Source organism: Dunckerocampus dactyliophorus, chromosome 3 (assembly GCF_027744805.1).
Source record: "Dunckerocampus dactyliophorus isolate RoL2022-P2 chromosome 3, RoL_Ddac_1.1, whole genome shotgun sequence".
Taxonomy (NCBI): Eukaryota; Metazoa; Chordata; class Actinopteri; order Syngnathiformes; family Syngnathidae; genus Dunckerocampus; species Dunckerocampus dactyliophorus.
The window spans coordinates 23457034-23484254 of record NC_072821.1 but is presented as its reverse complement, the minus strand read 5'-3'; the positions used below and the strand labels follow the sequence as shown (position 1 = coordinate 23484254).

General features: G+C 39.6%; 1 protein-coding gene across 2 annotated transcripts; it reads right to left on the bottom strand.

Annotated features, from left to right (window-relative positions):
* On the bottom strand, nt 1-27221 carry apip (APAF1 interacting protein). 2 transcript variants are annotated; one of them, XM_054771650.1, is made up of 9 exons: nt 27150-27221; nt 25713-25781; nt 22880-22980; nt 19794-19842; nt 19593-19710; nt 16965-17100; nt 8799-8966; nt 8605-8713; nt 1-8518 (listed from the first exon to the last, which is right to left on the bottom strand). In XM_054771650.1, exons 2-8 carry the CDS (start codon nt 25776-25778, stop codon nt 8614-8616), a joined length of 738 nt encoding a protein of 245 aa, XP_054627625.1. In that variant the 5' UTR covers nt 25779-25781; nt 27150-27221; the 3' UTR covers nt 1-8518; nt 8605-8613. The 2 variants fall into 2 exon arrangements, with proteins under 2 accessions (XP_054627625.1, XP_054627624.1); XM_054771649.1 differs by having other exon boundaries at nt 1-8713.

The following is a 27221-nucleotide window of genomic DNA, read 5'->3' as shown; positions in this document are numbered from 1 at the left end:
TCTTCAAGGGGACCTATTATACTTATTTTTGGGCCTTTGTATTGAGTTCTGTACTTCTATAGAGCAGCTTCACACGATAACGTGCGCAAAAAGCTTTCTCAATCTTCCAGACTCTGTACCTCTTCCTGCAGTGTTTCCTTGAGTTTCTTGCCTACCGCTCAAACGGTCTGTGTAATTTACTCCACCCACAGCCCTCCTCCAGGTACGCCTCTGCCGAGCCCACTCCGCTGTGATTGGTCTCCCTCCACTCGCTGTATGCACACACTATAATGCTACACAGACAACTGCTTTTATCCAATTACTTACACAAAACAAACACACTTAGGACACTGATCAATTGTTACTTACAGCTTGCTCTTCTGACTCTTCAACACGACCAAGTAATGTTGGAAAGGCGTCGGACTGCAGCAAAACTTTGGTGGATAGTCCAGCTTCGTACTGGCCCATGTTCACAAAACAGCTTCGTGTGAAGTGCCGTTGACAGATGAGAATATTTTTCTCTTGCTGGCCGGGAATCAGCAACTCCAACCACTTCTGCCTGATGCTTGCCTCTTTAGGCACACTCAAACATTTCCTTGGAGTCATGCGTGCTAACACGGTGAACAGAGAAGAGCGAAGCAGTGCTGGAGGAGGGCAGGCCTACAGCGTTTGCCTGGGCATGCCCGTATAAGGAAATGGGGGTTGCGTTGACGTCAGTGGAACTCTGTGTTAAAAGAAAACCAAACTCTGTAAAAGACAGCGTGCAGTGCTGTCCACAACTGCTTTCAGGTCTCACTTCCAAATGCGCAAACCTCATTATCTGACACGTTGGCATCGTTTTAACACGAGATACAACATTGTAACAACATTTATAGGTCAGAAAAGAGGAACAGCATAATAGGTCCCCTTTTTAATTTGATGTTGTTCCTGTAATAGATTCACACAATACATAATAAATAAGATAAGTCAGATTGCTATAATGTATCTATGTTTTACAGAGGTGATAAAACTCTTTCCTGGTGACTAGCTATAGTTCGCTGGTAATGCTAGCACTGCTAATGGTGTTTACAGCCATTCTCGACTTCAGCCACGGTCGTCACATTGATAGCCTGTAAATAGCAGCTCATAACCCAAATTTTAGCTCGCAGTTCAAAGCAAAAATCAGCGGAGCGACGGCTCGCATCTAAAAAAACACTCGCTAGGTGGGACACCTAGCAGCACCTATCAAGGTACCACTGTATATGACAATAAAAACAATGCCTGCACTGCTCCAGTCTCTGGCAGGCGACGTAATCCGTGATAACTCAAATCACAGCGACAGTAGTCTTGTTACAAGAGCCATCTGCCAGGGCTTTGAAGCTGAATTTACCCATCAAAATACCTTTTTCTTTTTCCATTTCTGCTCAATATTTGTTTGCTTGTGGCTATAATCACCGGTGCTTTCTCAAACTGCGGTGTGGCCTGAGGATCAAACAGGACGTGTGCACATTAATCACTCGTCAAAAAAACAGTGCCGTTAAAGGAAACTCCCGTTAATACGTTATTAACGCGTTAACTTTGACAGCCTAATTTATCTTAACATATTTGAATTGAATCACTTGTGGGGGCCTTTATACCGTGATTAGGAAAAGACAAGGGAATGAAGGGATACTTGAGATTTAAAAAATATATACTGTATATCCATCCATCCATCCATCTTCTACCGATTATCCGAGATCAGGTCGCGGGGGCAGCAGCCTAAGCTGAGAGGCCCAGATTTTCCTCTCCCCAGCCACTTCGTCCAGCTCCTCCCGGCGGGTCCCAAGGCATTCCCAGCCCAGTATGGAGACATAGTCTCTCCAACGTGTCGCGGGTCTTCCCCGAGGCCTTCTACCAGTCGGACTTGCCCTGAACACCGGTGTCCAGGAGGCATCCTGACCAGATGCCCAAGCCACCTCATCTGGCTCCTCTCAATGCGGAGGAGTAGCGGTTCTACTCCGAGTCTCTCCCGGATGACAGTGCTTCTCACCTTATCTCTAAGGGAGAGCCCAGCCACCCTACGGAGAAAACTCACCGGCCCCACCGGCCACCAGACAGTCGCGTTTGTGCCCCTCCTCCAGGACTGTATATACAGAGTAGGGAACGGAAATATTTGATCCTCTGCTGATTTTTAAGTTTACCCCCCTGAATGAACAGGACATTATAGGGATGTCCTTATCCGATCTTCAGGATCGGGATCGGCTGCCGATCCGCTGTGTTTGTGAAGATCGGATAATATCAACTTCCGCCACGAGATCGGGCCGATCCGGTTTCCGTATCACGTTCGTAACTCTGAGCCACACTCCAACATGGTAGATGCAGTAATGCTCCTCAAAGTTGGTTGCCACTCGACTTGCGCCACCCACAACAAGAAAAAGCAACACCACCATGCAGACGTGTCCTGTGGTGAAGTTAGTTTCACGTTGGACGTTGGATGTTCGGCTCCGTATAGCTACAGTGTTAATTCCCTCTCACTGTCCCTGGACTGCTGTGTCATGGTCTAGGGAGCTATTTTACTGAAATAGGGACCGCACAAACACTCCAAAACATGTCGAAACAGCGGCGAAAAACCTTGACAACTCATCTGTTACGGAGCGTGAATGGAAGCTAGCGGGGTTCGCTTAGTTTAGCTAGCGCAGCTTTGTGTGTGTGTGTGTGTGTGTGTGTGTGTTTGCGCAGTTTGTGAAAAACTGATACTAAAAACCGGTACAGTAACAATACATGTGCAAATGACATGTTTTATTGATATAATTATACAGAACAGTTTGTGGTATTAGGACATAGGAAGTATTTTAATTGCTGGGCCTAATTGACAGCAATGCGGAAGAGGTATGAAAAACCTTTTTAGTACCTTTGTGCAAAACCTTCACACAAACAAACTTGGTCTTATGAATTCAGTTTGAAACTAGAGTGCTTGTTTGTTTTCAAAACTGACTACAAACTGCATACATTTCATAAGTTTAGTGAAAAATAATTGAATGCGGGTTTTTCCAGGAATGTGTTGATAGAGCTTCTTTCTCCTTTTTTTTTTTTTTTTAACATTTCTATCAGCAAAGTCAGAGCAGGCAAGAAAACAAAGTATGGTCTGGGTGAAAGGATTAAAGGAAGAAGGCCTTGAGCAAAGTGCTGCAGCTAGTGTGATAAGCATGCATAAGAGCCTGATTCACATTGGAAGTTGGCAGACATAAAACTATTACTGCTTTGCAGAGGACAAGCGCAAATGGAAGCAAATGATACATCTTCTCAGAGTGCAGATACAGACCTGTGGCAGCAGTGTGCACCATACAGAAGCCCTGTAAATTTGACCTGGCAAGTCGGCCGCGACCATCATGTACCAACGCAGAGTCGTTTTGGTTTGGTTTGTAAAGAAGCGGCTGCCAAAGCCTTCTCTATTCATATACAATATGCTGTGTAAATTAGAGGTCACTCTATAGAGGTATTACTCTATTATTGCTATAGTATAGTATACTATTACTTTACAGTATACTGTATGTAGTATCTTAAAAATGCAGTATTGGGTGCTTGTCACTGGGAGTCTGTTAATCATCAGAAAAAAGCCATCATGGTCATGTGACTGGAACTCTTTACTGTATCTGGGAGGTTTACTGTATACAAAGTAATCATGGTGGAGAAGGCCCGGGAAATACAGTAAGTGCATTTGTTTATGTATTGTTTATACTTTGGCCCCAGGTTTAACAAAGCTGCTTTTAATTCAACTGACTGCTCTGTTTTGTAATTGTAAAATTTTACAAGAACTTTCACACAAAGCTTTTGTCCCTTTGAATTTACATCACCAGTAGGATCATCTCAACCTACTCAACCTAGAATTATCAGCACAGCTGAATCAATACCTCCGAAAACATGATGCAGCAATGAGTGTTCCTTTTCTCCTGAGACGTCAGCGGCAAACACATTAATGCGACTAGAAGAGTAATTTATGGGTTGCAGTGGTGCCACTACAGCACTTGTTGTGCATCCCTTACCTAATTGAAAACACTTTGGAAAAATAAAAATTTCTGTATTGGTCACGTTATGTACAACTACCAACTGATAAGCACCACCATCACCAACATCACACACATGCACGCACATCCTCCCATACAGTGGGTGTAGTGATAAAGTATTAAAAACAATTTTTAAGAAACAGGACACAAATGGGCTTTTTGAGGGAGTTCAAATGGAGTGCAAACATGAAGAAAGGAATTTAAGATTGTGTCATTGAAGGCTTAGAAGCATCTTTTTGTTTGCTTGAGAAAAGAAAGAAATAAGTTTGTTGACTCATGATTTAACTAACAAACTTTTGGTTTTATCTCCTTTTTTTCAATAGTGACCCCAATGTTCTATGATTATACTGCAATATACACTACTCACAAAGAATTAGGGATATCGTAGATCCTCGCTTCTCAAAGGGGTCACGTTCCGGGACCACACGTGAACGAGTACTTCATACACCCACAAAATCCTCCTACTAGCTTGACATTTACATTCCCATTTTCGATCAACATTTGCAATCATTTACATTCAGCCTCAGAACCCTCCCCTTCACTCTTCAATTACTATAGTTCAGTCACGACACAATCCAGGTTTAAGCCCTAGATATGCCTCACACACTTATTAAACACATTTTAATGTATAAAATGTATAGATACTCATTGCTAATAAATAGGGATCTCTCAAGATCTCATGAGATTAAAATGTGACAAGATTTCTCGTTTGGAGAACAGGGAAGCCAGGAGCCAATCAGACTGTCAACTATGGCATCGCTCCTATTGCATGAATGATAATACAGTAATATGCAAGTGACAGCGCGCAAGGCTTTATTGAAATTGCACATTAAGTGTTTTTTGCACACTATTAACCTTACAATCCAACCTACCTTGGTGTTCCCAGCGTCAGCGTCGAGGGATGTGTGGCTATTATTTTCCTCCATCGGAAATGAACGGCTGATGCCCTGTTAATGCTCCAAGTTAGTAGCAGAAATGAAATGAAATACATTGATGATGATGTATTGGAAGATGAAGGTTTAAGTGGGTGTCTTGCTTCAGTAATAATGGTACTGTGGCGACCAACTCCATTTCATAATATACCTTATACACTAAGTCCCCAACTTACGAACATCCGACCAGCGAACATTCGGAGATACAAACACAAGCCGACTGGTCTATATTTTCATGTTGTCACTCTGTTAATAATTAATACAATTAACAAAAACTCAGCAAGTGTGGAAAAATAGAGCAAAAAGGCAAAAAAAAAAATCTATATCTATATATCAACTGTATACATAGATAGATAAATAGCTCAAAAAATCAAGAGAACACTTAATCACAATGTCAATCACACTTCTGTGAAATCAAGCTGTCCACTTAGGAAGCAACACAGATTGACAATTTCACATACTCTTGTGTTGGACTAGACAACAGGTGGACAGAAACCTCCAATAATAATAATAATAATAATAATAATAATAATAATGATAATAATAATAAATAATAATAATAATAATTCAACTATGTAAAGAACTACTAGAAATATTTTAAATATTTTATAAGAATATTTCATTAATTCAGATCTGGGATGTGTTTTGTGTATATATAACTTTTTTTTTTTTTTTAAATCAAAGGACAGCAGTAAAATAAATTAAAAAAAAATAAAAATGCTAGTTTGTCCAGTCATATTTTTTCCATTGTATTTTTCTTAAAAATTAATGTTAAAATCTCATATCAAGCTCGTGGACCAAATCTCGTGCATTGTCTCATCTCACTGCTAATGAATGATAATGAAAGATAATCAATGAAGTGATGGAATCAGAGTCACGGTGTGGCCAGTTACAGCACACAACTATGGCACAATCAAGGACTGCTTACCAATGAATTGCTCCTCACGAGGCTGCACTCTTCTGCAATGTGGGTATGCTACCAGGCCCACCCCCACCCATCGAGACAAAGAGACTGTATGACTGACAAAAGGGCTCACTCCGTTCATGCAGTTGTTCTATGGAACAAATATGCCAAGATGCTGAAACCAATGCACAGACTGAATCCTCTTCCTGCCTGCTTGACAGCCATGCATATGGCAATACACTGAGGCTGGCAAAATTATCCAGTTGATTGTCATTTATTGTGTGATTAATTAACGTATTTTTTATCGTCCCAGGCCTAATGCCTGCGAGAGTTGAACGTCAAAATTCACAAGTGTGTGATCTGTCCACCAATACATATCCTGGTCCTGGTATTATATATAAATTGTATTCTTCATCATGATGTTCACATTTTGACATCACAAGACCAAGACAACACCTAACCTCACTATTGCAAGGCTTCAAACAGGATGTTCTCAGAGGGAGTTCACCTGTAAAGGTTACAGTGCATTTTCGGTTCATACTGAAATTTCACCCAAAAGCCAAGTGAGTTGTATATTTATTGCTTGAAATGAGAAGGTGGCAATGCCCTCACAATTAAGTGATTATGTATCCATATCCAGGCTAATGGCCAGTCTTCTGTTTGTTTCACCTTTGGGTCCTTCCATCACACAAACCAGATCAACCATTGATCGAGAAGCCTGTTCTCATAACAATTTAGAGAGATTGCATTTGTCCAAATCCATCCATCTTTTTACTCCTGCTTATCCTGTTGAGGGCCACAGAGATAGAGCCTATCCCAGCTAGCTAAAGGTGGACACCCTGGAGTTGTTGCCAGTCAATCACAGGGCACATATACAACACAGACAATCATTCATACTTGTACTAAGGATGTACCGATCCGATCTTCAGGATCGGCATCGGCTGCCGGTCCGCTGTATTTTGAGATCAGATCAAATCTGCTTCCGTCATGAGATCCGTATGACATTCATAACTCTGAGTCAAACTGGAAGTGCTGCTTTAGCCGCTGGATGTTTATACTAAGGACCATCAATAATTACTAGTGCATTGAAGAGAGTTTGTTGAAAAATGCGATATATTCTAAATCACACCACAACTTGCTATAACCATGTCATATGATTAGTCCAACCCTAAAACTATTTTGGACGCCCATTTTTTTCCCCAATTTTATCTTTCATCGGATGGACTTTTATTGGCTTTTTTTAATGGATAGGGGACCTGACTCACAGAGGTTTGTTACAAAAGCCAAACAATATTGTTGGTCATGCTGTGTAATAAAAAAAGTAAATTCAGCACTACTTTCGTTGCATTATTTCTAATGCTTTGAAGAGCTATTTTCATAACCATATTGAATTCCACAAATTCACGTTTGTTACAAAGTTTATTATTTAAAAAAAAAGGCAAACGATCGAATCGGATCAGCAAGACTATAAAAAAAAAATCGGATCGGAAGCCAAAAAATGTTGATTCGGACATCCCTAATTCACCAACCCACCCTGCACAGGCGACTTAACCACTACATGATCAGTGACCCATATGAAGTCATGAACTGATGATTGCTGAACAAATTACTTGCACAAAAATGTCCCAAATCCCTTTTCAATTATAGTACAGTTGTGGATAGACTTGTGGTAACCCACATATTGCTCTCAAGTTCTGCAGTTGTAACATTATATTGCACTGGTTGTAATGTGTGAGTTGTTAAGTAAAGAAGTAAATAAGAATGTCAACTGATGTGTTAATATTAAAATTTAAAATGCACATAATCAGTGCCGGGGACGCCTGACTTTGTAATATCTGCACGCTTGAGGGATTGTTTCTTTTCTTCTAAAACGTCATGTGCTTTTTAATGATAAATCCTCAGCAAGTCACCCACCAGCACCAAAGCATCAAAGTAAACGGAACTGTGACAACCCGTCGTTTTTGCCTTTTCGTGACATTCGATTGTGTGACATTGTGGGCCTCACAATGTCATTTCAATTCATGTGCAACTGTTACATTTATTTTGCAAATTACTTTGTGAGAATTCCTCACCAGTAAAAGGGAACATTTCAGGATTCTCCCAATTTAAATTTAAATAAGCCAGTGACATATTTGGCTCCAGTCTGTTTGGAGCAGATACAGTGGTGGAGGAAATGGGATCGGGGCAGTAGAAGGAGCTCACTCTAGTTATAGTAAGCATTAGAGGCATGCTGTGCCAAGGGTATACTTGCTGTGGCTGAGGCCTGCACAAGAGCTACTTACCTACAAGTGAGATCGTGTTGTGCTTCATGCACTTTTGTTGATCTGTACTCCAGTAAATTGGGCCATTAAATTAACACAATTTGATATACAGTACACCCATTAGTTCCTCAGTGGATTTAATAACATGTGTTTTTTGTTTTTTGTTTTTGTTATTTCTACTGTACATTTGGATTTGCATTTGGAAAAAGGCAAGGACTAATTTATTCTGCTTGTGAAAAAGTACATTATTCATTTAGGTAAATGCAAGTAATCATCATTGCAGATCAACTGAAATGTAACAGTATATTCACACTAAAGACAGTGATTTTCCCCACAGTGCTCAGGACCATACCCCTCCAGGTCCTTCCGGATCACAAGCTTCAACTCTGAATCGGCAATCACCATCAAAATTGTGGAGGGCTGGCGTGAAAGGAAAATGATTAAAATCTGCTCCATGATTGAACTTCACTGACCTTCTTTGAACAAATGTCTCCTTAAAAAGGTACCAGTGAATGTCAAACTATTCCTTTCTCTTCTGCTGGTAAAGCTGAAGGGTCCAGTCCACACTGCTTCATCTGGACAGCGATGTCAAACAGGTAGTCATAGCATTCACACCTACAAAATGGAGCAAATTACATTTAAACATTTGAAGTGATAAAAACATTCACAAAGTTGAAAGTACTGAGCGGTAAAAGCTCACATGGTCTTGGCTTTTTCCCATGACTCGCCCCACACGTAGACTCCATGTCTCCGAACGAGGACGGCGCATGAATCAGGGTATTCCTCCATGGCCTGAACCATTCGTCCTTTTAAGTCCTTCTCTTCTGGGGTGTTCTCAATAATAGGCACCACCAGGGTGTCATCATAGCTGCAGCATACAATAAGACATTTCACCCATCAGTCAGTACTGACAGGCAGTCTCGACCACACTTGACAGCTATTCACCTCAAGGCTTGACAATGTGCTGTCACACAGTCAAGTGAAGAGATCAAATCACATACAATGGTTGTGTATGAACACGAGGCCAATGAAACCGTGTGAGAAATTTACTGAACAAAAATGTCTTAATGCTAGGTTAATGCATATTTGATTTTTAAGAGGGCGGATCAGGTCATAGAATGGCTGTCAATTAACTGGTAGGATCAGTGTTCCATATTTCTCCTCAATCAACTTAAAAGCAATAATGAGACTGCACAGCAACACCCTGCACCATTGTATAAAAGAGCTAACATTGTAAAAGCGCTAAACCAGCCCATTTACTATGATTCTCTTGTATGTTCTGTAAATAAAGCAGGCTTAGTGCTCCATAGCCCTAACACACAAATACTATGACAAGGGAAAATCCAGAATTGCTGTTCAGGGATATTACCAATGTTGGCATCAGGGTAACAAACTGAGGAAGGTGAGACAAGACGTGACATATACAGTACATAGCTGACATGAATCCAACATCAGCGATATAATTATAATGTGATCACAACAACAAAGCATGGGTGTACGCTCACCAGCCACAACATCAGGGTTTAAATAAAATGAAAGACACTTTAACAGCTTGTCCAAAAACTCCCTCTCACAGTGTTACCCACACATTTATTTACAATTAAATTTGGACCGACACAGAAGAATTTCTTTTTTTAATTTTTCATTTTTTAAAGACACACAAACACATTGTAATGCGACTGTGTAGCTTGTCTTTACAATACCGTACAGTAGATGGTATCGTAACTCTGCTTCTATTACGGACCAGCCTAGCGTCCACACGTCTCCACTGATTGAGGGTCAAGTCGAGACGCGCTAACAGCTGACGTGGCCGTGCATTATAACGCATCTGTTCATCAACATAGTAATACAGTATATTAGAAGTACAATGATGTGTGCATCGTCTTTGAAGTGCTCATGACACCAATAACAAAATGAAAGTAATCGCTTCATAAAACATTTTTTGTAGGGCTGTCAAATGAACAAATTGTAATTTAATTAATCAGCATTTGCATCTAAATTAGGCCCATTTTTACTGTATTTTATAACCAAAAACATAAATAACAGGACATTATATATATATATATATATATATATATATATATATATATATATATATACATATACACACACACATACCGGTTTGGTCTCATCATTATCAAAACATATTATCATAAACCCACTACACCACGGTATCCTGTTGTCTCTTTAAAGCGCGTCATCAAGCCGGAGGACCCATCCCGACCCTCTCAGCGGCAAAAGGTACAAGCAGGCTACATTATTTGCTACTTGCTGCACCGTTCTTTCAAATGGCTGCTCTGATCAGGAGGATTATCAGCACAAAATAGTCCCTGCTGCCATTGGCCTGTACAGGTGAGAAAGTTTCAACACCTAATTGAAGACAACTTACCACATTTATTTGCTGAGGAATTTCCATTACATCCCTCACCTACGAAGAACACACAACCTCATCGAGGACAGCACACGTCCACAACATTCATTCTTCACACTCCTACAGTCAGGCAGATGCTACAGGAGTTTGAAGTCCAGGACCACAAGGCTGGTAAACAGCTTTTACCCAAAGGCCATCAGGCTTCTCAACGAAGCACTCACACACGCACACTCATAACACTTTATTTTTTTATTTATTGGTATTAATGTCTCTTCGGTTCTTGTTGCTTAATTTATTGGCATTAATGTTTCTTATGTTCTTATTCATTTTCTTGTGTTTTCTTTCTTTTTTTTTGGGAGAATGAACAGAATAAGAATTTCATTGCATAGTACAACTACCTGTTTTACTGTGCATATGACAATAAAACTCTTGAATCTTGTTATTTTATTTCCCTATAATGAAAGTCGATAAGGCCCTTTAAGTGCCACAAGCTGCTGCTATAACTGTTGCTATAACAGTCAACACACAGCATATACTTGAGCCGATGTTTTGCTTAACCGTGTTCGGGGTGGCAGGACGTGGTGGGTTTTCAAAACACAGCTAATGGTGAGCGGGCGGTCATAGACATACTGTATATATATATATATATATATATATATATATATATATATATATATACAGTATATGTAGACGCCTTATCTAGCACTGAGCTGTACGTCAACGTCGCCATCTTATTGGATGTGGCACAAGTCGGAGTGGAGAAGATGCCTCATTCATGTGTTCTGCAAACAAAATCTATAAGCTATAAGTGGTTATGACGTTCATGCTAACTTACTTTTTTAAAGTGTCACTTAACAATCTTGCTCTCTTGTTATCATTATAATACTTATGGCTTGTCTTGAAAACACTAGTTGTGCGTGTAAGTTGTTCAACATAAACACATAGTGTGTCCAGCTTTAAGATAGTGAAGCTATCACAGGGTCTCTAATATGCTCATATGCTAGCAATATGCTCATAAGCCAGCGGTAGCTCACCAGCTGATGTTGAGTAGTTCACCAAAGTATATTCGCTTAACCTCTTAGTTCTAACATGACGCCTGTATTTAATGACAAATGAGCACACTTAGTGGAGATGTGCTTTGTAAATAAACTACAATTAAATGTTGGCAGTCACATAAAACACAAATAGCTCACCTCTCCTTTCTTTTTGTCAAAGTAGCTTTAATAGCACTGCGAGTTGGATACACCTGTGCTATCATAACCCTGGACTCTCAATTTATTCTCTTTGTACAGGACACATTTTTAAAACAAAGACATTTTAATTGTTATTTTATTTTGTTCATTGTGTTATTTTGTGTTATTATGGTTGTTGCTGCTGGTTGTTGAAAAAACGTTAAATAGGGTGATAAATAAACAAGTCATAAAAATTGCTATTACACAGCAGCGGCATGACACGGCGGTGGCAGTCCCACGCAGCCCACCGCCACAGGTTCAGAAAATCCTTGGGGAAATCGTGTTATGATTTCATAGAGTGGTGAATGTGCAGGTCATACCTTGTCCACATGTGTTTTGGAATTGTTGGATTGTGTATTTGATGAGTTTTTATTAATTTGCTTTCACTTCCAAACGTTTTATACCACTTATCCTCATCTCATTCTGAATCACATTTCCACATTTGGTGACCCTCGACGTTGGTAATATGTCGACCGACAACAATGACAACAGCACAGCAGTACAAGAATGGCGACATGTTTGCCTTCATTGAAATCTTCACTACTGCGCATGTGTATAACAAGGAATCCTGTTGTAAATGGAGCACATCTTGTAAATGTGCATGCCTTTCAAGGAATCATTCACATGAGTACATTGTTTTCACTCAATAATGCTAGAATCGTGTATTTTGTCATTTACTGTACGTTTTAAACTGCAACGTGTAGTGTCAATACAAGTTTGTTTGCACTACAAGCAATTAAACGATGACATTTGCAACTTATTAGGTTATGTGCTTACACATTAATTTGATAGCTACAAAACCATATGAAATACACACATTAAATCCACATGCTTCGGGATGCAAAACTCTAGGAGGGTCTTGTCACACCAGCACCGCTTGATGCGTCGAGGCAGCTAACGTCAATGCGACGGTTAAGTTGCAGACTTTTGGCAACACAGCTCATGCCCATTGTTTCAGTACATCGAGGCCCAGTTCCAATTGTGAGGAATACCACATGACATTACAAAGTATTTCCACCTAGTGGCCACAGTGGACCGCCACTCTCATAACATATGACGGACTATTTTAGCGGTTTCAGGACTCAAGACTAACTTTTTTTACTAGAAGCACTGTGGGCCCCTAACTTAAAATTGTAGGTGCGTGAGCAGAAAATTTAGGGGTGCACACCAAAATCGACTTGCAAAGTAAATATTCACATTTCCTCTCATTTACACTGTAATACTGATAAATACTAATGACTACAATACTGCCCTCTTCACACACATCGGCCTGACTTCTTCTTTGGTGTTTGTCTCCTTTCTTCCTCTTTAGGAGTTCATGTTGGTTTGGCAAACTACCTAATTTATGCATTACTGTCAACTACTAGCCTGAAGTGTGAAGCACAAGTTTGTCAGCAACAAAAAATATTAAATAATATTAAAATAAAACCTTTCAAATTTTTGACAAAAAGAAAGGACAAACGAGTTATTTGTGTTTTATGTGACTACCAACATTTCCATTGTACTTCATTTACAAAGCACATCTCCATTCAAGCAGTGTGCTCATTTGTCATTAAATACAGGCATCAAGTCGGAATTGGCCGCATGGTGGTCTAGTTGTTAGCATGTTGGCCACACAGTCACAGTCTGGAGATCGGGAAGACCTGGGTTCGATCCTCCCTGTGTGGAGTTTGCATGTTCTCCCGGTGCGTGCATGAGTTTTCTCTGGGTACTCGGGTTTCCTCCCACATTCAAAAAAAACATGCATTAATTGGCAACTCTAAATTTTCCATAGGTGTGAATGTGAGTGTGAATATGTGCCCTGCAATTGGCTGGCGACCAGTCCAATCCTGTCTCTCAGCTGGGATAGGCTCCAGCATATCCCCGCGACCCTAATTACGAGAAGCGGCATAGAAAATGGATGAATGGAAGTCTGAACTGAAGAGTTATAAAAATACTAAGAGTTGAAGCAAATATTCTTTGGTGAGCCACTCAGCATCAGAGCGGAGCGAGCAAGAGCAGAGAGCAAGGTTAAGTGACATTTTTAAAAAGTAAGTTGACAGCCAAGTAAATTGACAGCCATTGTAGCTTCAAAAACAAGCTCTGAATGAACAATAAAAACCAAACATAACGGTGGTTAAAAAAAATAATAAAAAAAAAAAAAACACACATTTGGAGTCCTTGGACCAAAGAGACAATGGAGCCAGACAAAATGTGGAAACAAATGTGGTAGACAAGTTGATCTATTGTGATTGAAGCACACACTGGCTTTGATACGCTTACACTGTGACAAGCTGTCGTCAATTGAGCCCACATTTTATAAACTATTTTTCATTCTCACAATAATAAGGCACAAAGTGCATCCCTTGTCAACGGCCGTACTTTTATCTGGCCACAAATGCGCGAGTAGATGAAAAATGTATTCGCAATGTCTCGCTAAATGTGACTAGTTGCAGTCTGGAGCCCTGGGTTTTGAAACCGTGACATTTTTGGAAAGATCCTGAGCATTATGGAATAAAAAAGTCAAGTGGTTGACCCAAAAAAAAAAAAATCACACCTGCACTGAGCCGAAGGATACGATTGGCTGTCCATCAACACACAGGGCGGTGTTCGACCCAAATTAAGGCCCTTACTGGTGCCGACTGCAGCGCAATAACCATCAGACGGCATCTGAGGGAAAAGGGTTTAAAAAACAAAAAATAAATTCAAAGACCTCGTCTCTTTTAACGCCACAAAACTGCCCGTTTAGACTTTGCCAGGGAGCATCAAACATAGGACATTGAAAGGTGGAAAAAAAGTTTTATTCTCTGACGAAAAAATGTAACCTTCACGGTCCAGATGACTTCCAACGTTACTGGCATGACAAGGAGATCCCACCTGAGATGTTTTCTACCCGGCACAGTCGAGGGGGGTCGATCATGATCTGGGGTGCTTTTTCATTCAGTGGAACACTGGAGCTTCAGGTTGTGCGGGGTAGTCAAACGGCGGATGCTTACATGCAGATGTTGCAGCGGGCATCCCTCATGACTGACGGCCCTCGTTTGTGTGGAAGCAGCTGGGTTTTTCAACAGGACAACGCTTGACCAAGGACTTCTTCAGGGAGAATAACATCACTGTTTTGGACCATCCTGCATGTTCCCCTCATTTAAATCCCATAGAGAACATTTGGGGATGGATGGCAGGGGAAGTTTATAAAAATGGCCAACACTTCCAGACAGTTGATGCCCTTTGTGATGCCATCTTTACCACTTGGAGCAATGTTCCCACTAGCCTCCTGGAAACATTCACATCAAGCATGCCCAAACCAATTTTTGAAGTGGAGCTACTCATTGCTGAGTACTACTGAGAATTTTTTTTTTCTTGATTGGAGAGTTTTTTGTTATTTTTTGAGCGATGGTGTTAAACTTTTGATCAGCTGATAAACAGCCTATTTCAGCTAAATTGCTGTTTTCAATAAATTACTTTTTCAAAGTGGTTTTGTCTCACTCCCCCTTCTTGCTTTTGCATATTGTAGCTCTACTTACAACCTTATTAAGATCCAAATGTGCAAAATGCAAATTCCAGCAATTTTTCAACTGGTCTTAAGATTTCGATCAGGGGTATGTATATATGGTGTTGGAATTGCACTGCTGTTGTGTTATAAAAGAGCGTCAGACTCTTCATGACTGTATGGGGACACTACACGATGCTTCCGTCTGCTGTTATAACAGAAGTGTGGCTGGACATACCTTAATTAAGCTAAAAATATTAAGGTAATTAAATTAATTATTTACTGCTGTTAAGGTGCTATTTTTGACAGCCCTACAATTTTGTCATACTGCTGTCATAGATAAATAAACAGTTATGAAATGAACTGCCAGACTACGCTGTGGGAACTCAAACACATGCAGCCATGAACTCACAGCAAAGCAAGTGATGTATTCACAAAAGTAACATAACAACATTTAATGATCTTGTGTGAATATGATATAATACACACAAAAAATGGTCACAAGTATGTTTTTTTTTGACTGTCAGTATGTTACACAGACAACTAGGAAGTAAAAGAAAGTAAAAGACCAATTAGACCTGGAATGAAACCCCATAGTATTTTTCTAAGGGGCTATCCACACTGAAAGGTTTTCAGGTCAAAACGGCAAAGTATTTTATCGTTTCAGCCTCTCACCCACATGGAAACGACTTTTTGGGTGCCCTGAAACGGTATTTCTTGAAAACTGCTTCGAGAGTGGGAAAATCAGAAAAAGCCGGCTTATCATTTTCGTATATACAGCCAAACCGGTGTTTTACAGAAAGGATGACATCGCCGATCCATTGCGTCACGTGAGAGAAGTGAGCTTTGACAACAAGCCAACATAATAGCTGAATATTTCAACGGACATGACTCACCCCCAGTCAACATTCTCCTAATATTTTGTTGTCTTTTTCTCCAAAATGAGGCTTTAGTTTGGTGTGTCACGTGATTCCGTCTACGTGTCTGTTTACAGCGGCACACGCAGGTGTGCCTTTTGTTTTACGTTGTTTTCACCGAGTGATCCGTTCCTGTCTGGAGGCAACTATTAACTAGTCTGGCACAATGTAGACGTGAATTTTTTCGGCCCGCCAACAAAAAAAAAAACGAGGAACGTTCCCGTGTGGACAGGGTCTAAGATTCATACAATAGATGTAGTAAAAAAAATATGTATTTACTCACTGAAACTGAAACAGGTGGACTGCAATGCATGTTTTACAAGCACTACTGGAAGACTTACAGGTGACACTGGCAACCAGGTGCAAACAGGCACAGCCATGAAGGCATGCTAACAAAGTGACATATTCACAACAATAACATTTATTAATATTGTGTTGTGAGGAGTATGATATGTTTTACTGGCAGTGATAGCTACAACATTAGCCGCCTAGCTAGTGCGTCCATTAAGAATCCACACTGCATTAGCCAACAGCACTACGACGTCATCCAGCGCCCCCTACCCCAGCAACACAGTGCCACATATACACTGCAGTCCTGTGGGAAACACTGAATGCTTGGTTTTGATTAAAACACAGGCATTGCTTTGTGTTATATTACTGTGGTTGTAGTTTATAGTAAATTAAAAGTTCATGAATTTCCAAAGGTAATCCTTACAAATGTTGAAATATCATCCTCCAGCACTGTTGTAATAAACCACCTCCAGTAGTTCACTAACCTAGAAGGCAGTTGAAGCTTACCCTTTACTGTTAAACAAGTTAGAAACTGTAGCCTAATTGCCTAATAGCCTGGCTAACTGTAGCCATCTTGATTACGTACCAATAGTTGGTGCCTGTGGTGCCCTTACGTATCCCCTTGATCATCTCCTGGTGTGTTATTCTGAACTCCTTGCCAGGATACAGTAGGGTTGCCATGACAGCAGCTTTGGAGTGGGTGTGGATAACTGCCTGTGCCCCTATAGAAAAGTCAGATTTTGAGTTTGAGGGTGTTCCATGCTAAAAGATACATAATTTAATTTGGAAAGGTGAAATTATTTAGAAATATAAACTATAAATTCCTTCAATTAAATTCCCAAAGCTATCCCCAGATAACGTCCCTGTTCATTAAACAAGATAGCTGCATGGATGTTTGCAAAGACAAAATATGACCATCGTTGGGTGACAGGGGTGGTGCGGCCCAGGGCTGGGTGGGAGAAGGGTGTGGGGGGCTGGCGCTCCCGGTTATGAGCGTGTTTCCTTCCCATTGGCAGGGGTGACTCTGGGCACGTTGGGGTGTTGTCCCTGGGGCACATCTGCCCTTGTGGGGAGTGGTCTCTATCCCGTCTCGGGGGCTGGCTGTCCTCCGGCCCGCCCACTCGCTGCTTCTGGTTAGTGCGGGGAGTAGGGGGGGTTGTATGCGGGTTGGGTCTTGGGGGCCCTGTCCCGGTTCTGTCTGCCCCCATGGGGCCGGTGGCTCTCTGGCGATGGGAGCCCATGCTGGCTGTGTGGGGCATGGCTTGTGGGGTGGTGGGAAGCAGTCCCCCACCTTTCACACATTCTCAGTGACTCATACATATTTACACACTTGTAGTACATATAGTCATGGAAACAGTGATTAGACCACCCTTGCTTCTTCAGTTTCTTGTTCATTTTAATGCCTGATACAACTAAAGGTACCTTTGTTTGGACAAATATAACAATGACAACGAAAATAGCAGATTTAAATCTTTTGGCAGTACAATGCTACAGCTATTCATGTAAGAACTTTAGTGATTTTGGTTATCAAGAAAACCATGGAAGTTATTAGATATCAGCTTTTAGATTAAACTCTTATGAGCTATATTTGTTATCATCATTATATTGGTTTGGTTTCATTTTATTTTATTTTATTTATTTTTTTGAGGAAGAAGCAAAGCTTATTTAATCCTACCCCCAATCTTGTGCAGTACATATTATTCACCTATTGTATTCCATAGAATATTATTACATATAATAATCAGTGTAATCATAAATAATTAATTATAAATAAAAAACAGGCATGACAGAACAATAAATATAATAATCAATATAATAATACATAAATAAGATGAAGACAAGCATAATAAAGTAAGTTCAAGACTCCTCTGCCTCGTATTTAGCAAACACCAACTGCTTGTATTGTTTTTTGAATTCGTTCATCTCGGTACATTGTTTGAGTTCCTTGCTCAATCCGTTCCATAATTTATTTCCGCATACTGAAATGATGTGGGTTTCTATACGCAGCATTATGGATTATCCTCACCGATCTTTTTTGCAGTACATTGAGTGAGTGAAAATTGCTTTTATAATTATTACCCCATATCTCCACACAATAAGTTCAATATGGTAATACCAAAGAAGAGGAAAGAGTGTGGAGTGATTTTTGATCCAAGAATATATTTGTCCAAACAAATATACCAGGCATTAAAATTGAGGGTGGTCTCATCATTTTTTCCATGACTGTATTTGCAAATACTAGTGTCACAAGATCTCGTGTCACACATGCTAACACGGCTACAGCGTTTGCCTGGGCATGCCAAACACAATTTACCTCGGGACCGCTGGAGGTAGAGTCTGAGTGAGGCTGGGCCGCATCAAGTATTGGGAGTAGGGCTGGGAATCTCGGGGTACCTCACGATACGACACGCGATACATGGCTCACAATAACAATAATATCTTGATACAGTAATAGGGTGAATCAAATAAATAATTTTACAGTTTATATTTTCCTGCATTCAGCTGGGATAGGCTCCAGCTTACCCATGACCCTAATGAAGACAAGCGGTATAGAAAATGGGTGGAATTTTTTTACCACATTTTTTAAGTGACTCACTCACTCTTAGTTCAGTGTAGGCTTATGTGTGCATCCTACGAGCAACACTGGCTTGTCGCAGGCCGTATTACAGTAATCTTTGAAGACAAGTCGCGGGCTGCAAATGTTTTGAGTATACTGAAGTTTATTGAGGGTTTTGCTTGGATTCCGTAGAAAATGCTATAACAGTAATTACTGTAAGTCTGGTGGTGATGAAAGTGTGAATGAGGGTTTCAGCAGTAGAAAGGGAGAGGGAAGTACGAAGACAGGCAATGTTTTTTTAGATGAAAAAAGGCAGTTTGGGTTATCGGGCTGATGTGGCGTTCAAAGCAGAAGGTGCTGTCAAGGAAAAGGCCAAGATTTTGGATGTGAGGTGAGGGAGTAAAGGAGGTGCTGTCGATGAGGAGGGAAAAGTTGTTGGCTGTATTTGTGAGAGATTTTGTACCAATTATAATGATATCAGATTTGTCACAGTTCATTTTGAGAAAGTTGATTTGCATCCATGATTTTATTTTGGAGAGACAGGAGGTGAGAGTGATTGTGTCAAAGGCTGCAGTGAGGTCTAAGAGGATAAGTATGGTGAGGTAGTCCCAATTAGGTAATTGTTACCAATGGATAGTGATGTGAAAATAATCTCACCTCTCATTGTATAGGCGTTCATAAAGAGAGGAGTGCATTGGCTCTTCTTCAATTTCTTCCAGGCGGGTGGACAGCTGATATCTCTCTCCTCCACATCACAGACAAACATGTCTTCTGGCTGAGTGACACACAAAAATAAGGTAGAATCTGGCACATTTTCCACAAAGTATGCTAGTATACCACATTATTTCTTCGACTGACCTGTATTCTCTCTTTCTGAACCCCTGAAGGTGCAATGTAGATGTGTTCTCTGCAGAGCAAACAACAAACATGCCGTGCGTTGATACAGATATAAGAGATAAAATAGCTCACAGAGACCAGAGTGAATATTGAAGAACACACAAATGTTTATCTTTCACAATGCAATTAATAACTGGACTCCTGTAAGCATTTCTGTTGTTTGACGTTTTGTTTTGTTTATAAGCTTCTTAGCAATGCCTAGGTAGGGAAATGGTAGACCTAAAATCCTTTGTTCCCGAAGCCCTTCCCCCAGTCAAGCCCTTACAAAATAACCTACTGCCCTCCGTGCTTTAATGTGTGTTTCATGGTGTGCGGAAAACTAAAACTATGATTCAAGACATCCAATTTCCATGGACATAATGAAAACCACTTTCTATACTTTTGCTTTGATCCAAGTGAACGCAGTGGAATTGTGTCATGTAAATACAGCTCAGTGGTATGATAAGTGCCTAATGAGTTATTTTCTTACTGAGTATTTGGTCAAAGTTGGAAATGGTTTTCATGTTGACAGCCTTAATAACTCCCCCAAAAATGTAATGGGTGGTAACAAGTTATGAAGCTTAAGCTGCAGATTTTAAGTGTGAATTAGTCCTACTTGCAACATTAAACCTAACGGATAATTCCTTTCCTCACTATCACCCTGCTTTATTCAAAGAGGAGAAAAATAAGCTGTCAAAAAAGTTTGGTGTAAAATATTCATATTTCATTTACAAAATCACCCCTTTTATGTGTTTTTGCCATTACCACAACATTATGCACAGTATAATGGGTGAGAGATTGAATAAGTATTTTGAACTTTGATTAGATAAAACCAGCTGATAAAACACAACAACACATTTCAGAGATGTAAAAAAAAAAATCTGAATGTTTCTCGTTTAGTGTGGCACAAAAAAACATCAGGTGAAAATAAAAAAAGGGCAGTTTCAAGAAGCTGCAGTGCCTGATGAACGATGAACTGAATATACAGTACATGTATAAAAGTGATATTTTTAACACTGTCGCACAATACTACGATAATTACTTTAATGGTAGGCTGAGTGCTGCAATTACCTCAGCCGACCACATAAGCACAAAGGGCCATGAATGGAGGTAGGAATGCACCGATCCACATTACCAGGGCTCTGTTTGCTTTAATATGCAACCACCCCAAAAGAATATCAGCAAATTTAAGTAGAAGTATACACATGCAGCGCCACACAAGCACTCAGCCTGAACGCGTCAGGTGCTTATGTGTGTGAGGAGGATGGCTGCCGTGCTTGTGTGGAAACAGCTACATGCGCTGATACTTTTTTTGGGCTATGTTTGCTAATATTTTTCTATCTACGTTGCAGCCATGACAACATTATTATTATTTTATTCTATTTTTTGCAGCTGACCACATTAATGAACAGACATGGCTCAAATTTCCCAGGGTGATAAAAAAAAAAAAAATCCAATACGGGAATTACATTGGTATAGTCTGTTAATAACTGTTAGCAAACAGAACGATGCTCAAACACAAATATGGCACTCCCCATTGTTTTTAATTTGAGGAATTTATTTTGTTGTTTTGCCATTTCAGTTACAATAAAAACCTTCCCCTCCCCCTATATGATACAGTCCCATCGTCCTATGTCATCCTCTGTCAGCCAGGAAATTGCCTACCAGCATACTGATGGACAAACAAAAATAACTGTTTCTCCATGTTTCATGTTTTCCCCGCCCTCAAAGTTAACAGTTCAAGCAGGGAGGTCACTTTTTCAAAATAACATGAAAAATGATTATGTGGTCTTTACTGGGGTTCTAAATAAACAAGACTATATTTAGACTATACTATACTTAGACTTAGACTAAACTTCACTATACTTTTTATACATCAAAAATCACTCCACACTCTGTACTGTTCCTTAGTATTACCATATTTAATGTATTGTGTGGAGATATGGGGTAATAATTACAAAAGTAATCTTCACTCACTCACTGTATTGCAAAAAAGATCGGTGAGGATTATTCATAATGCCAAGTATAGAGAACATACAAACCCTTTATTTTTAAAATCACAGATATTAAAATTTGCTGATTTAGTTCATTTTCAAACCGCTAGAATAATGCAGAAAGTTAATAATAACTCATTACCCAAAACCTCATACAGTATTTCTCAATCAGAGAGGAGAAATATGATCTTAGAGGAAAACAAAACTTAAAACACTTATATGCGAGAACTACGCTAAAAAACCCACAGCATTTCCGTGTGTGGAATTAAACTATGGAACGGATTGAGTAAAGAACTCAAACAATGTACAGAGATGAGCAAATTCAACAATACAAGCAGTTGGTGTTTGCTAAATACAAGGCAGAAGAGTCTTGATTATCACAAAGATTGTTCTGTCAGGTTTGCTATTTCTTGTTTTATTTTGTTTAAAGAAAAGAAAAAAAATCTTTACTCGTATTTATACATTTATTTATTTATTACTTATTATTACTTATTTACTTATTTTTGGGACTTACCGATATGGATTATGTATTACTCTGACTATCACAGAAAACATGATATGGAATGCAGGAAGTGAACAATATGTACTGTACTAGATGTAGAATAGATGGGGGGTAGGATTAAATAAGCTCTGCGTCTTCCTACTCCTTTTGGACATGTGGAACTGTGAAAATGATTCATGAGATGTATTCCATTGTAACCTTCATGTTCAAATAAACTAAACTAAACTAAACATCAAGAAGCTAGGTTCCATACATCCATATTGTTTTTGTTTTTCCCCAGACGGCCTCTTATCATACACCATTTGGACAAAGACACATCAATTTTGCAGCTGTAGGGACAGTTCTTCCACACAAAACTCAACCAACCATGCACACAGTCAAAAGGGTTATCCCCAGTAGTTGGAGGCACAGAATTATCAACATTTTACCGTGTGAATTTATGAGCTGCAGTCAAAACTTTGCACTTTGTCGGGAGAAAGGTACAGACCCATACAAAAACATTTATGGAGTGTTGATTGATACATTATTTCCACTGTGCTGTCAGTGTAAACACATGGTCATGAAATACAAACCCTCTTCTCAAACTGATCCCTCCGCCTGTCCCTGTCACCCATCCTAGCTGATAGAAGAGCCGACAGAGTTCAGGAATGAGTACACATGGATGCTCCTTGTCCTACAACAATCACAAACATATAAAACAAATGATTATTGCTCTGCGGTATGAGACTTTACATGGTAACTCAAAGTTCAGTGAAATGGTACACAAGTGGTGAAACTGAATCATATTTGTTTATATCAACAGCCCTACACTCTTACACCATTTTTGTGAGTTATGAATGGTAATTAACTTCCTCAAACAAGGAATTCCTAAGTATATATACCATTGTATATGCAATTTGTGTGTATTAATCAAATAAAAAAATGTATAATATGCCTTTTAGGCAACACGTGACACTACATATTGCTCTTGTATCAATGATTTAATCAATGATTCTTTACAGTCCTTAGCAGTGGCATTAGAGTCATAGGAAAACATGTCATTAAACATTTAATTTTAGTTCCACTATCCTATACTCTGTCCTGTACAAATAACATTGTGGACCTGTCGCAGACCAACATACAAACAATTGTCACACATTGTGCTAAATCTTTTGTCATTTGTGGAAGAAATCATTTGTATTTTGTTCACATTATCACATCTATCGGTTAGTTTTTATTTTAGAGTTAAATGTTTACATTTCCCAAGCAAACTGGACATTTGTCATGTAAATTGTGTTTATAATTCCATATTATGTAACACTGGGCCATGCAAGTTTGAGCAATTACTAAGGGTGTCACGTGACACTCACAAGACGAGACAATAAACAAGACTGGGTCTACGCGAAGAATACAGACAAGATTTGACTTTTACTTTAAGAAAATCGTGAGAACTATGTATGTAGTATATAAAGAAATCACATGTAAACATTTCAGCTTTTTCTCATTGTGCCTTTTGCTCTATTTTTTACCATTTTTGCTGTTTCTTAAATTTTATTTTGTTTCTGCAGTGATGCAATGAATGACAAATGAGCCGTGGTCCGCAAATGGCCCCTGGGCCACACTTTGGGCACCCCTATTTTGTACATCTTCGTCAGGGTCGGGCTAGTGGCGTCAGTTCTATGGGTCTTTTTGTTAATAAATGAGAAAATAATCGAAAACTACATGGTCCTGCGTGAAAAAGTGATTCCTCCCGTTAAAACATAACTGTGGTTTATCACACCTGAGTTGAATTTCTCAAGCTATACCCAGGCCTGATTACTGCCGCACTTGTTCTCAATCAAGAAATCCCTTAAATGGGACCTGCCTGACAAAGTCAGTAGACCAAAAGATCCTCAAAAGCTAGACACCATGCCGAGATCTAAAAAAGTTCATGACCAAATGACAAAGAAAATAATTGAGCCCTATCAGTCTGGAAAAGGTTATAAAGCCATTTCTAAAGTTTTGGGATTCCAGCAAACCACAGTGACAGCAATTATCCACAAATGTCGAAAACATGGAACTGTGGTGAACCTTCCCAGGAGTGCCCGGCCAACCAAAATAACCCCAAGAGCACAGCGACGATTCATCCAAAAGGTCACAAAAGACCCCACAACAATATCCAAAGAAATGCAGGCCTCACTTGCCTCAATTAAGGTCAGTGTTCATAACACCACCATGAGAAAGACACTAGGCAAAAACGGCCTGCAGGCAGAGTTCCAAGACGAAAACCACTGCTGAACAAAAAAAGCATGAAGGCTTGTCTCAATTTTGCCAGAAAACACCTTGATGATCCCCAAAACCTTTGGGAAATACTCTGTGGTCTGATGAGACAAAAGTTTAACTTTTTGGAAGGTTACATTACATCTGATGTAAAAGTAACGCCGCATTTCAGAAAAAGAACATCATACCAACAATAAAATATGGTGGTGGCAGTGTGATGGTCTGGGGCTGTGCTGCTGCCTCAGGACCTGGAAGACTTGCTGTGATAAATGGAACCATAATTTCTGCTGTCCACAAAACAATCATGAAAGAGAATGTCCGGCCATCTGTTTGTGACCTCAAGCTGAAAACAACTTGGGTTCTACAGCAGGACAGACCAGAACACACCCGCAGGTCCACCTCTGAATGGCTGAAGAAAAACAAAATGAATACTTTGGAGTGGCCAAGTCAAAGTCTTGACCTGAATCCTACTCAGATGTTGTGGCATAGCCTTAAAAAGGCGGCTCATGCTCGAAAACCCTCCAATGTGGCTGAATTACAACAATACGGGCCGACAATTAGGGCCAAAATTCCTCCATAGCACTGTAAGAGACTCAATGCAAGTTATCACAAATGCTTGATTGCAGTTGCTGCTGCTAAGGGTGGCGCAATCGGTTATTAGGTTTAGGAGGCAATCACTTTTTCACACAAGGCCATGTTAGTTTTTTCTCTCCCTGAACAATAAAAACTTTTGCATTTTGTGTTCAGTTTTGTTGTCACAGACTAATATTTACATTTATTTGATGATCTGAAACATTTAAGTGTGACAAACATGCAAAAAATAAATAAATCAGGAAGAGGGCAAACACTGTCTATGGCATGATTTCATATGAATGTACGCCAATAGAGATTAATTTGCAGAGATTAATGGCCACATGTAACCCTCGTCTAAGCATTGACCTTAGCATTTAATGACAATTCACAACACAGAGGCAATACTTTAGGAAATGTTCAAGGAACATTCACCAAAAAAGGTTTAGATCACAAAAAAGGCATTTTTAGTCCTTATTATAAGGAGGGAGAAGAAATAAATTATTCATACTTCATTATGTTGCCGTGTATTTTGCAGCATTTAAAAAATATATATTTTTCCACTCCTACATTTTTCTGTCAAGTGATGAAGTTTACCTGTTCTTTTGCTGAGCCTCGGCCTGTAACTTGGTCATCATTGTTGGTGTCACACAAAGATGACATTTCCTGTCAGAAAACATTCAAATTTAATAAAATATTACAAAAGATTAAATCTAAAAAATGTACATTTTCCATTTAAAAATGTGTTTAAATGTCACAGAAACATTTGAGCTTATTTCTAGCATGTACACAACATTCGGTACACTGCATACATTTCACAAAATTTGAGCTGCATTGAAACTACCACAGTGAATAAAGCGAGTACACACCCATTAGTGGGCAGAGGGCAGACAGATTCAAAGCAAATGGCATGGCCCAAAATTATAAATAAATTGAATTCTGACCAACCAAGACAGACTTTATAAAAAAAAAAAGCAAAATTGTTATTACACTGCAGTTATATGCAACAGCAAAACAAAGGTTGGAATAAAACCTTTTTACACTTCTGAATAACTCCTCTCCTTCATTCATCTATTGATTAAGATTTTATGGCAATGATCTTTATGGCAGTCTTAAACACAGTTCGTATCCACATCTAAAAACAATGATTCAGTATTGTTCTGTCAATTAAAGATAAATGTAGTCATGATAGTGTGTTTATGCAAAAAAGTACACATGGGCATGTACCGTAGAAATGTATCACACTAGTGCACTTTTTTTCCTTCAGTATATATATATATAGACATCAGCGAAGTTAATTATGCTAATTTACCTACACTGACAAGCTTGTAAAAGTAGTAACGTTGCATTTGTATATGTATAGGAGCTTGAACATAATCAGTACTGACACTTAGAGCTGGGGGTGAGAGAAATGCCTCACTCACCACATCCAGCCGAACATTCTTTCTTCTAAGTGCAAATTTTATATTCAATACAGTGATAAACTGCACAATCAATGAAAAGGAATAAACGTGCATCATCATCGTTATAGACCTGTTTGAGAGCAATTGTGTGTGACTGCATCACTACCATTCCCTGCTGGCTCTCTGCCCTTCGTTTTTGCCATTCAAACAGCATAGCGGGTGAGACTGCCGTAAGCCAAAGGGGCACAAACTCCGCCCAGCAACATGTCGCCGCACAAAAGTGTAACGTAACCGTTGATAGTTAGCTAGCTGTAATTGAATTTGTCAGAAATTACGCATATGCGCTGTTTATTACACGTCGGTGGGTGGTTTGGTTGTTACATAAGTACTGTGGGAAAATGACGCCAATGTCCATACAGACGTACACGGAACTACAAACCTTGCACTGTACATCATTATGACAGCTGCCGCGTTAGGTTGGCAAGTTTTGTAAAGTTCATGACATTAAGTCTCCATAAAAGTAACACAGACTGAATAAAAGCAGCCACACCTTGCGTTACCATTGCTACAATACAACACTAGCTAGACCGGTATAATTTCTGCTATAAACAATTACCGGATAGCCACTTACCTGTGTAGAGTGGAACAAGCTGTAAAAAATAAATAAAAACGATTGCCAAAAGGAATGCGCATGCGCCTTATC